The 13,556-nt window shown below is 42.7% G+C and overlaps 1 protein-coding gene across 1 annotated transcript in view; it reads right to left on the reverse strand.

Moving 5' to 3' along the window:
• The window catches only part of STK3 (serine/threonine kinase 3), a 325,768-nt gene that overhangs the window by 152,272 nt on the left and 159,940 nt on the right, over positions 1 to 13,556 (reverse strand). Inside the window, exon 7 of the mRNA XM_029063333.2 lies at positions 571 to 708. Coding sequence (XP_028919166.1) covers positions 571 to 708 — 138 coding nt within the window. The remainder of the gene's footprint in view (positions 1 to 570; positions 709 to 13,556) is intronic.

Here is a 13,556-nt window from a genome sequence, read left to right on the forward strand (position 1 = left end):
TGACTTGCCTAAGGTCACACAGCAGACAAGTGGCAGAGCTGAGATTAGAACCTATAACCTCTGAATCCCAAGCCCGTGCTCTTTCCACTAAGCCACGCACATGCATGCTAAGTTTTCCATCAGTGAAGTGGGCGGGAGAGGGAGGGGGAAAATCTGCCCCATCTCTCACTATGCACTTTTGCGTCTCCCTGACTTGCTCCCTTTACTCATTCTCCCACCCAGCCCTACAGCACTTATGTACCTATCTGTTATTTATTTATATTAATGTCTGTATCCCCTTCTAGACTGTAAGCTCATTGTGGGTAGGGAATATATCTGTTATATTGTTATATTATACTCTCCTATGTGGCTTACTACAGTGTTCTGCACACAATGAGCACTTAATAAATACGACTGACTGACTGACTGGAAGAAAAGAGAGTACGAGAAAGTACTGAATACAGAGGAAGCTGGGAAGTTCCAAGGTTTTAGAAAGGTTCCTGTGGCCAGACATTTGTAATAGGCTTGGCCGAACACCAGAAAAGGGGGAAAGAAATGAAGAAACCGTCTCTGAGTGGCATATGCACTCACCTGTAAAAGTTGTGTTGCAGTAGCTCTCTGCTCAGGATTCTTTACTAAGCACTTCTTGACAAAATCAGTGAACTCATCAGACCAAAGTTCTGGCTTCCGGAATGTTGGCGGTGGATTTGTGGGAATCATAAAAATAGCCTGGATTAAAAAAATGAGAAAAAAAACATAAATCAACAGAGTGAAAAAAAATGGTTAAAAAACCCCCTCAAATGCCTTTATCCAGCTTTCTATCAGACTGAATCTGGAGAACAAATTTTAACTGGTCTAGGATTTCCAGTTAGACTGGCTTGAGGAAGCAATTCCATCTGCTACTAATGTAGCCACTTCCCATTAAATTTCCTCTATTTAAACTACACCTCATTGAGCACATCATTCTTTATTTTATCTAATGCTGTTTATCAGTCTTGAGAGGAGATTTTGCATTTCTGACTCCCTGAGCAGAACTGGGACATTTTCTAGTTAAAACAGATCCACTCCTTAAATCACTGGTGAGAGCTACTTCTTAATTCAATTGAAATTTGATTTAAAAAATAGTAGCAGTTTTGTCTGCTTCTATCCAAAATAAGCAAAATTACACACAGAGAGCTCAACTCTCCTAATGCCTGAGGAAGGAGTTTTTATTCACACCTGGATATAGACTCTAAGCTTACTGTGGGCAGGGAACATGTCTACCAATTCTGTTGTATTGTACTCTTCCAAATGGTTAGTACAGTGCTCTGCAAACAGTAAGGGCTCACTAAATATAATTGATAGATTAACTGGATGTAAGTTTGGACATAGGTTTGATCTTGGAAGAGCTGTGATCTACAGGTAGGAAAACAGCCTGGAAAACAACATCTCCAAGAATAGGATACTGGGATGGTGGGAGCGAACAGCTAGTCATTCATTCATTTAGTCACAGTTTTTGAGCTCTTACTGTGTGCAGAGCACTGTACTAAGCTCTTGGGAGAGTACAAAACAATAAACAGACACATTCCCTGCCCACAACGAGCTTACAGCCTACAGCTATAATCAAACAACTTGTTTCTCACGTTTTTTCCTTTTCCTGCATCGTTGATGCTCTTCCCTCTCCTCCCCTCTCCCCACCCCCCCGAAAAAAAAAAATCCCCAGTTAACATGAATATCTCTGGATTCCCTAAAATGCATCTCAATATACAAAGAACAGCACATGGATTCAAGGTCTAGCCTGATCCTTGCCTGACTCCACATTGTCTACACCACCTCTTTTCTCACAATAAACATGCCTTCTCATACGTCCCTTACCTTACCCTATTTACTGTTCCTTTATCACGTATTTCTTCCCTTATTCCCATGTTTCACCAATAGCCTTCAGACTTTTAGGATGGGAAGTGGGGCCCCAGGGCAAGGGAGCATTCTCAGAAGTAAGGAAATAGGGAAGCAGCTTGGCACACTGGATAAAGTCCAGGCTTCGGAGACAGAAGAGCACAGGTTCTAATCCCGGCTCTGCCACTTGTCAGCTGTGTGACTGTGGGCAAGTCACTTCACTTCTCTGTGCCTCAGTTCCCTCATCTTCAAAATTGGGATTAAGACTGTGAGCCCCACCTGGGACAGAGACTGTGCCCAACCCGATTTGCCTATATCCACCCCAGGGCTTAGTAAACAACGTGGCTTAGAGGAAACAGCATGGGCTTGGGAGTCAGAGGTCGTGGGTTCTAAACCCCGTTCCGCCACTGATCAGCTGTGTGACTGGGGACAAATCACTTGACTTTACCTCATCTGTAAAAATGGGGATTACGACTTGTGAGTCCCACGTGGGACAACCTGATTACCTTGTATCTACCCCAGCAATTAGAACAGTGCTCGGCAAATAGTAAGTGCTTAACAAATGCCATCATTATTATTTATTATTAAGTGCTTCTGAGGTGGTTCTGCTCTCAGAACCGTCTGGGTCTTCCCAATTCCCAAACCTTATCCTGTATTTAAAGGGGCCAAAATGTGTTTTCTACATACCAGATCCAACAATAGGAAGGTGAGAACTGCTCTGAACTGCCACGACCCTCTGATGGAGGAAATGAGGAATCGTTTGGGAATCATGGAGACATTTCCCTAATTTGCTGGCTGGAAAATTTTGGGGCCAGAGAGCTCGTATACTTCATGCCTCATCTCAGCACTTGTACTTTGGCAAGGTTGTTGACATTTTGGCAGTCAGAGAAAAAAAACCCATCTTTTGACTCGCCGGGGAGCCGTGGCTTTGACAGGGCCTGCTGTAAACACAATCACGATGGGAGTGGAGTTCACACTGTTCCAAGGAGGAGGAAAGCAGAAAAGGCTGGCCCGAGTTTAAACCAGAGCATTAGAGTCATGTGTTTCTGGTGAGCAACTCCTCATGCACCTCCTCTGGCACTGTCCCTCAGCTCGAAAATGACACTGCCAAAGGTGAGACTGAATCCATGGAAGGGAGGGCTGCTGAGGAAAAAAAAAGGTCTTCCCCACTTGTACGTCAGGCCAAGTTATATAATAATGTTGGTATTTGTTAAGCACGTACTATGTGCCAAGCACTGTTCTAATCGCTAGGGGGATACAAGGTGATCACGTTGTCCCTCATGGGGCTCACAGTATTCATCCCCATTTTACAGATGAGGGAACTGAGGCCCAGAGAAGTTAAGTGACTAATGCAGCCCTTCTGGCCCCTTGCCATTCAGAGTGAGCAGTGCTCAGTATGAGCCCGTTGGGTAGGGATTATCTCTCTTTGTTGCCGAATTGTACTTTCCAAGTGCTTAATACAATGCTCTGCACACATTAAGTGCTCAATAGAGATGACTGAATTGAATGGATATCCCTGGCCCGAGATGGCCACCTATGTTCAGGTTGGGCAAGTCAACCTTTTCAGTGGGTAAGGGTGCACGGATGTTGGAATGTTGGAACGGGGCAGGTTAATAATAATAGTGATAATAATAATAACAATGGTATTTGTTAAGTGCTTACTACGTGCCAAGCACTGTATTAAGTGCTGCGGTGGATACAAGCAAATCAGATTGGACATAGTTCCTGTCCCATGTGGGGCTCACAGTCTCAATCATAATAATCATGGTACTTGTTAAGCACTTACTAAATGTTAAGCACTGTTCTAAGCACTGGGGTTGATACAAGTTAATCAGGTTGGGCACAGTCCCCGTTCCACATGGGGCTCACACTCTTAATCTCCACTTTACAAATGAGGTAACTGAGGTCCAGAGAAGTGAAGTGACTTGCTCAAGATCACACAGCAGACAAGTGGCAGATCCAGGATTAGAATAATAATAATAATGATGGCATTTGTTAAGCATGTACTATGTGCTTAACTGTTCTTAAGCACTAGGGTAGATACAAGATCATCAGGTTGTCCCACATGGGGCTCACAGTCTTAATCCCCATTTTACAGATGAGGTAACTGAGGCACAGAGAGGTGAAGTGACTTGCCCCAAGTCACACAGCTGGCAAGTGGCAGAGCTGGGATTAGAATCCAGATCCTTCTGACTTCAAGGCCCCTGCTCTATTCACTAAGCTATACAAATACTACAAACAGTAACCATGGAGGTGTCAAGTTGAAGGTGAACTAAACAATGTGATAGAGCAGAGACACAACTTAAGGCACTTTCTACAGGAGAAGCCCACTCAAGGGCCCTTACCAGAGGCCTAGAGATAATAATAATATTGTTAGTATTTAAGTGTTTACTATGTGCCGAGCACTGTTCTAAGCGCTGGGGTAGATACAAGGGAATGAGCTTGTCCCATGTCGGGCTCACAGCCTTCATCCCCATTTTACAGATGAGGGAACTGAGGCCCAGAGAAGTTAAGTGACTTGCCCAAGGTCACACAGCTGACACGTAGCAGAGCCAGGATTAGAACCCACGACCTCTGACTCCCAAGCCTGGGGCTCTTTCCACTGAGCCACGCTGCTTCTCAATGTTGGTATTTGTTAAGTGCTTACTATGTGCAGAGCACTGTTCTAAGCGCTGGGGGAGATACAGGGTAATCAGGTTGTCCCACGTGAGGCTCACAGTCTTCATCCCCATTTTACAGATGAGGGAACTGAGGTACAGAGAAGTTAAGCGACTTGCCCACAGTCACACAGCTCACAAGTGGCAGAGCTGGGTTTTGAACCCATGACCTCTGACTCCCAAGCCCGGGCTCTTTCCACTGAGCCACACTGGTGATAAAAGAGAAGTCTAGGATATATGGGCAGGCTAAGCAGCTCTGTGGGTGGGAGAATTTGAGTGGCCCTTCCTCTTCTCAGCTACATCAGCTAAGGGGAAGCAACGTTTTCATCACAGTTTTCTCTTCATGCAGCAGAGTTTGGAGGAGACACTGGCTCCCTTTAGATGCTGCACTGACAACTCAATGAGGGCAATCAGGTTCATAATTCAGACAGACAGGGAGACTCAATTCACCCTACACCATTACACCCAACACCATTATGGGTGCCAGTTTAGCCTGCCCCAAAGTCCAACCAGTGTGGACCTAACCTGCTCCTGCATTTCAAATGGCCCGTGACCAGCTTGCTCTTGCGCCAGCCTGTGCCAGGCCGATAACAGAGAAGTGAATCAGGCAGGAAAGGACATCAAGCTTAGTTATAGGTTGTGGCAGCTGACCTTCCCAGCACTGCAAGGTCACTTAAGGGCATTTTAGGCAATTAGGACAGCTGTGTAAGCCAAGCAGAGATCATTAATAAGCACTTCTTCCCCTTCTGTCTTTCCACGTGTTGATCGGCATTTTTTTTCTTTTCACTTCCCCATCGCGCTTCTATCCTCTGGCTGAGATCTATTTAGATGGTCAACTCCTAGAGGACAGGGATCTGGTCTTCTGCCTCTACTATATTCTCACAAGTGTTCAGTACAGTTCCCTGCACACAACAGATGCTCAATAAATAATAATTGGGGTATACGTTAAGCACTTACTATATGCCAGGCACTCTACTAAGCACTGGAGTAGATAGAAGCTTCTGAGTTTGGACACAGTCCCTGTCCCACATTGTGCTTGCAGTCTCAATCCCCATTTTACAGATCAGGTAACTGAGGCACAGAGAAGTAAAGTGACTTGCCCAAGGTCACACTTGTCTTACGCTGTCGAGTCGTTTCTGACCCACAGCGACACCACGGACGCATCTCTCCCAGAACAGCAGACAATGAATACTGATCGATTCACACCTCCTGGACTACACAGCTTGAGAATGGGTATTTTCATATCAGCTCGAGAATGTGTATTTTCATACCACTTTCGGATCCCACCTCCTCTCTTTGTTCCCCCTATCAAAAGGATGATGTCTTGATAATCCAAGGACGTTCACAGCCTTGTAATTAGCATTTCGGTAAACTTCTGGTAAGAATTCCTCTAGATACAGACCTAGGATGAGGGCTCTGATCAAGAGCCCAAATTACAAATGTTCATGACACAGGTGTAAGAAGTCTGTGGATTGTTGTCCCTTGAACCTACATTTTCTGTTATTTTCAACTTACTAGCTGATATGTGTCACATAGTGGTAGATTTATGTTTTGGTTGGGTCTTAACGTTACCTCCATTCCTTCCTAACCAAATTACTTACTTATCCTTCACCCTCAATGATTTGCTGACCAGGTAGCCAAAAGTGGCTGTTGTAACTGAGTGGTTGGATATGGGAGTGGAGAAATGCCGATTTCATAGGAGGCTTAGACTCAAATAAATCTGTGGAACAAGGCCTTGGAGGGTAGTTATACCACCCCCAGGCCCTTTGGCAATATCTTCTTTTCCCTACTTCCCACCTTCAGGTGCTCTCGGAGACCATCAAGGACCCCTCCTTCAGAGGAGGCGAAAAGAATAATCAGAGCCTTGTCCCAAATCACATATGCTCTTCCCCTGCAATCAAATGGCACCCTTCCTTTCCCCCCTATTTCCTGGACAATAGAAGGGAACACAGGTAAGTTACCTTTCCATTTCTAGAAAGGCAGAGGCAAAGGGAGATCTGAATCTCAAACTTGACTAGGACGTGGATGAGGATTTTTACTATAGAAAAGGAGAAGGTATGAGCAAAGGAAAAATGTCAGTGATGACGATAATTATTGTGGCATTTGTTAAGCAGTCACTATGGGCTGCTTGAGAAGCAGTGTGGCCTAATGGATAAAGCATACGCTCGGGTGCCAGAAGGACCTGGATTCTAATTCCACTCTGCCATTTGTCTGCTGTGTGGCCTTAGGCAAGCCAATTTACTTCTCTGTCCCACAGTTACCTCATCTGTAAAATGGGAATTAAGACTGTGAGCCCCATATGGGACAGGGACTGTGTCCAAACTCATAACCTTCTATCTACTCCAGTGCTTAGTACTGTCCCTGGCACATAGTAAGGGCTTAACAAATACCATAAATAAATAAAAGTAGAAATAAAAATGATAGACCAAACACTCATTGGGATAGATACATGATAAGCGTGAGGATACATATGCAATAAGCAGGTCAAACACATGCCCTTCCTGCATGAGGCTTACACTCTGAGTACAACAACAGGTACTGAATCCCCACTGTAGAGATGAGGAAGCCGAGGCAAAGAAAAGTTAAGTGACTTGTGTGGTGAGCCTGCAACAAGCTGCCTTATTAATGACTGTTTATGATCCCGTGAACAACAACAAGGAAAAACTTTGCGAGGCCACTGATGGGCTCTACCTGAGACAGGTGATTGCTGACCTGCGAGGGTGGAGCAAGGAGGGAGGTGTGGCTTTCTCTCCCTGTTCTACCTGGTAAGGGCCTGGACCTATCAATGACTGTCAAGTAGAGCTCCAGCTGCCATGCCTAAGGCAGATAAAAGGCATTTATTTGGAATTGCAAGGGGGTACCTGGAGGTAGCATGCTGAAACACGTAAGCGTTGGAGCAGCAGGAGAGCAGCACTTGGAAGCAGAAAGAAGCATTAGCAGAATGGGCTTCTTTGACCAAAGACTGGTATTGGACCCCTGGGTGGGGGAATATGTATGTGTCACTCACTTACATGTTGGTAAAACTAAGTAAAAAACTTTCCACATCAACTCTGGTGATCAGAGGCATAGTTTGACTTCAACCACGCGTCACTGAGGCTCTCCCGGTCCAGGTTGGTACGAGGTGGGGGCTCGCAACAACTTGCCCAGGACCACGTAGCAGGCAAGTGGTTACAGCAAGGATTAGAACTTAGGTCCTCTGACTCCAAGCCCATTGCTCTTTCCACTAGGCCACACTGCTTCAAAGTTTGACAACAATATCCTATTCAGTTGTCAGGTCTCTCCCAAAATCGAATGCCACAGGTAAGCCAAAAAAAGGTACTGAAAATCCAAAGGGCAGATAACATTTACTAGGTACTGACACTGGAAGTTTGATTACAAAGGATAACCAAGGTGTGTCTCTGTCTCTCTTTCAACCAGGGAGCAGCACTGGCTCTCAAGCCAACAGGATCTCTATTCCTGGCACAAGTTTAAATGGTCACAGTAACCTCAAACACACTCCTCTAAATGAAATCCACCCCTACTGTCGCTAAGCCCTTTTAACTATTCATTGATCCTCTCATATCCTTTTTCAAATTGCATTAAAGAAGCCAGGGCAAAGAGGTTAAGTGACTTGCTGATGGCCTTAGTTATAATGGGCAGGTCACTCAGAGCAGTAACGAAAAGCCCCCCAATAAACAGCACCAAGATTAGTTTTCCCTTCAGGACTGAAAAGACCTCCTGCAATCCTCAATTACTCCTGGTGTAGTGAAAGAATGAACATAAAAGTGGACTCTGGTCTATGTCAAACAGAGCGGCAAAGGTGAAATCCAGTCCCACTGGTTTGCTGCACTCCATTCTCTGCAGAAGTTCTGCTCTTCTGCACTTCTGTTATAAACAACTGATGGATAATACACACTCAGCTCATCTTGTCCTTGAAGCTAATGTTTCTCTTTGAACTTTGAGCTGCAGAACCCAAGCCTTATCTTCAGATAATCATAATACATCAACTCCTCTCCCCTCAGTAGCTATTAGAAACCCAAGGATAAAACAGCCTACCTCTAACAACTGTTTATACAGAAGGATCATAAACTAAACCTAAAATGTTCTTCTCCTATTCACTTGGCTCAGAATTTATGAACCACAAAGTTTAGTGACTTTAGAGTACACATTGGGAAAATGATTTGCTTCCATTTCACTTGGCAAAGTTGTTGCTGTCAAATATGAACCAGAAGGGCATCATAAAAGAATTTACTTCCTTATATTCAATTAATGACTGTGAGAACAAGCAAGAGCGCTGGGATGACTAGGACACACCCACTTAGGGAGGTAGATAAGATGCTTTTACTTTTTTAGGGCCTGTGTTTATAAAATTCAATTCAAACTATTCCTGATTAAACCATGAGAGTGTCCCAAACCCAGTGGGTCCACGGACTGAAAAACAGCAGATCCTTTTATCTTAGGAAATAGAGAATGTTTTGCGGACTAAAAGTAGAGGGTATTGACAAAGACAGGAATCAGAAGCTTAGATTAAACCATCCCACAATCCTCCCCTCTCCACCTCTCATTTCCCATCACATGAATAAGCATGGGGCCATATAACTTAATCTTATCTTAAAAACTATTTTGATGCAAGAATGTTACTGCTGAACAGATAAGTTTCTCCTTTTGTTTATTTCCTCTACAGTGTCTTGCTTAACTACTTGTTTCTCTCTAGATTTATATTTTTGAATGAGATTTTAGAGCACAAGTACACTCTCAAGGTGTTAATAAGAAAAAAGTTTTGGAACCTGCATCCCAGATATAAACATAATTGGAAATACCACCAAAAGGGGAAACTAGACCAGCTTACCAGGAAATAGTACAGTGAGATAGTGAATAACTGTCCAGTAAAAAAAAAAAAAGGAAAAGATTAGTAAAGGAATGCAGTGCAGTCAAGGACATAAAAAGAAACAGGAAAAATATTATTTTAGTACATAAGGCATAAGAGTTTTAAAAAGTCCTTATATCATCTGTCCTATTCCTCACCTTCCCAGGGCTGCTTTTGGTTCCATTCTACTCAATTTCTCAGATATACATCTATATCTACATATAGATATATAGATATAGATATAGATATTTGCATTTGTTAACGCTGTACTAAGCACTGGGCTAGATGTAATACAATATAATCAGATTGAACGCATTTCCTAGGGTTCACAGTCTAAAAGGTGGGAGGCAAACAGACACGGAAAATTTATGGCAAGTAGCAGAGCTCAAATTAGAACCCAGATCCTCTGACTACCAGGCATGACTCTCACTAGGCCAGAATGCAGGTGACCAATTGGCTGTTATGTTATGGCTCCGGGTACAGGGAAATTAATCAGGGAAAAGGATGAAGAAAGTGAAAGAACTTCAGTTTTACAAGGCAAACCCTGCATTAGAGAACTGGGAATAATTTTCTGCCAAATTATAGTTTTTAGTGATCTTTGAAATGTCAGCATTCAAAACATTGATTTGTTATATTACCATGATAGACTGGACCCCTCTTCTATATTAGTTTGACAGAACCTGTCGTTTGGGGTATTGATTTCACAAATTTCTGATTAAAAAGGTGGTTTTGGCCCCTTCCTTCAATGCCATCTTCACAAAAAGATGCTTTTGCAAATATGATGCCAAACCACAATTATATCCAAATTCTCTCAAATGTTTTACTTGTAACGGAATTCCAGGCCCATTCAAAATGGCATTTTTATGCTATTCTGGGGTTTAAAGTCTTGTGATTTATACATGATTGATCAATTTTCTACGGAAATCACTTCTGTAATAATATTTCATACTCTGGATCCTGCCCTGATATACAGGTTGAGTTACTGATGGTTACATTAGGAAAGGAGATGGCAGACGCATTATCAAACATCAACTCTGCTGCATGAGGATGAACTCTCCATTTATCTTACAATAGAAAAGCTTTGCTGCTTCTAAAATGTTCTTTCACTGATATTACAAAAACATGCTGATGAAAATAATAGCTGTGGTATTTGATAAGTGCTTACCATGCGCTGAACGCTATGCTAAAGGCATTGGCTTAGTACAGTGCTCTGCACACAGTAAGCACTTAATAAATACGACTGAATGAATACAAGATCATCAGAAAAAGAGTCCTTATCATTCATGGAAATCAATCTAAGTGGGAGCGAGAACATGGTTTAATCCCCATTTTTACCGATGAGGAAACCGAGGCAGAGAGCAGTTAGGTGACTTGCTCAAAGTCACACAGCGGGCAAGTGGCAGAGGGGGGATTAGAACCCAGTTCCCTGATCCACAGGTCCCTGCTCTTTCCACTAGACCATTTGCTTAACGACCATAAAAATGCCTTTATTTCTCCATCAAGTACCTTGCACTTTGTAAAGCAGGTAAATATTTAACTTTGAACTCTAAGACAATGCTATTTTTCCAGTTGCCCAAACGCTTTATTTTATATGAGCAAGCAGCATTAGCAAGCCCAAGAACAGCATCACTTTAGTCTGCTTAAAACCAGCAGCACTAGATTTATCTGTACTTGCTGCGTTAGAATGGAGTAAGTCCTAACAAAATTGGCCAGTTTCATAAGCATTATAAAATCAGTTTATGAAAAAATTATTTTCAGGATTTAAATTTCAACCTCCCACCCAAAATCATTTTCTGCAATTTAATGAACACCCAATTTTTATCCATCCCATTTACCTATTATTGTAATGCTGTGGCAAAGTTTAAAATATAAAAGCATTCATTTAAAAGCAATTTGTTAAGCATTCATTCATTCAATAGTATTTATTGAGCACTTACTATGTGCAGAGCACTGTACTAAGCGCTTGGAATGTACAAATCGGTAACAGATACAGTCCCTGCCTTTTGACGGGTTTACAGTCTAATAGGGGGAGACAGACAAGAACAATGGCAATAAATAGGATCAAGGGGATGAACATCTCATTAAAACAATAGCAAATAAACAGAATCAAGGTGATGTACATCTCATTAACAAAATAAATAGGGTAATGAAAATATATACAGTTGAGTGGACGAGTACAGTGCTGAAGGGATGGGAAAGGAGAGGGGGAGGAGCAGAGGGAAAGACCATTATTATTATATTCCACTGACACCTCAAGCTTAACATGTCCAAAACAGAACTCATCATCTGCTAAGCTCCCTTTCCCCCCTTTCCCTCTGCTCCTCCCCCCTCCCTTTCCCTCCCCTCAGCACTGTGCTCATTTGATCATTTGTATATATCTTTATTACCCTATTTATTTTGTTAATGAGGTGTACATCACCTTGATTCTATTTATTGCTATTGTTCTTGTCTGTCCGTCTCCCCCATTAGACTGTAAGCCCGTCAAAAGGCAGGAACTGTCTCTATCTGTTACCAATTGGTACATTCCAAACGCTTAGCACAGTGCTCTGCACATAGTAAGCGCTCAATAAATACCCTTGAATGAATGAATAAAATGTGGATTAAGTCTGTGAGCCCCACGTGGGACAAACTGATTACCTTTTTAGCTACCCCAGCACTTAGAACAGTGCTCAGGACATAGTAAGCACTTAAATACCATAATTATTATTATTAACGAATACCACAATTATCACTGTTTTTATTATCATGCCATCAGGCATGATTGTTCCAAAATCCCAGGCCCATTTTTTCAATACTGTTGCTTCCCCATCCTTCACCAGCTTCCCAGCTAAGAGAAGCAGCTTGGCTCAGTGGAAAGAGCCCGGGCTTTGGAGTCACAGGTCATGGATTCAAATCCCGGCTCTGCCACTTGTCAGCTGTGTGACTGTGGGCAAGTCACTTCACTTCTCTGTGCCTCAGTTACCTCATCTGTAAAATGGGGATTAAGACTGTGAGTCTCACGTGGGGCAGCCTGGTTCCCCTGTATCTACCCCAGCGCTTAGAACAGTGCTCTGCACATAGTAAGCGCTTAACGAATACCAACATTATTAAAGAGTAGAAAGGGTGGGAGGAGAGAAGGGAAAGGAGGAGACCGAGGGACTGCATGTCCTAGGAACTCAATGACTAACCTCGGACTCCATTCTTCTCTCCCCATTCTGGAATTCACACGTGATTCATCCTTCCCCTCTTCCTACCTTGGGCGTGTGCCACTATCACTGCTTACAAAGATAATGCTTAGTACAGTGCTCTGCACACAGTAAGCGCTCAATAAATACGACTGAATGAATGAATAACCCTTTTTTTCCACCTCCTTAAAAATGGGTGGTTAGGGAATTATGTGGTGGAGGCAATATGGTAAAATACAAGACCCATGAGGTTTGAACTTATTCCCTTAGGAAACCTAAAGTAGGGTATCTGGTAAACTAAACACATGCTGCTCAACATCTGTAACCATATTTTCACAATTTATTTTTAGGCACATTAACAAGACATGCAACATAAATCATGATAGGATCATCTAAATCTATCTCCTTGGTTTCCACTACTTAGGGAAAATCCAGACTAGAGGAAAATCATGTCCCACCGAAGAAAAGTGGCTCAGCTTCAAAACGGACATTTCGGGAATTTAAAATGAAAACTTTTCTCTGCACATTCACTAATCTATTATTATCAAGCCAGATGGGTTAAAAATGAAATCAAGGGAATCTTATCCATAGAACCTATTGCCTTTCTTCAGAATAGTTCCCAGCAAAATCTGCATAAATGATCATGGAAATGAGTTGAGCATATGTTTAGCTTGTATATTTACATATACAAACTAGTTCTCCTAGAAGGACTGGGTGGAGGAAGGACAGCATGTTCCCACAGAAACCTGCAAAATGGGAAATCGCCCACTGTCGTAGTCATGCTATGCCCAGCTACTTGCATAAGCAAATGATTTCTTCCAATTCCTTGCATGTAGATGGATCAATCAATCCATCATCAATCTTATTTTTTGTATGCTTACTGCTTGCAAGGCTAATAATAATAATGTTGGTATTTGTTAAGCACTTACTATGTGCCGAGCACTGTTCTAAGCGCTGGGGTAGACAGAGGGGAATCAGGTTGTCCCACGTGGGGCTCACAGTCTTCATCCCCATTTTACAGATGAGGTAACTGAG

Source organism: Ornithorhynchus anatinus, chromosome 4 (assembly GCF_004115215.2).
Source record: "Ornithorhynchus anatinus isolate Pmale09 chromosome 4, mOrnAna1.pri.v4, whole genome shotgun sequence".
In the NCBI taxonomy this organism is placed as follows: domain Eukaryota; kingdom Metazoa; phylum Chordata; class Mammalia; order Monotremata; family Ornithorhynchidae; genus Ornithorhynchus; species Ornithorhynchus anatinus.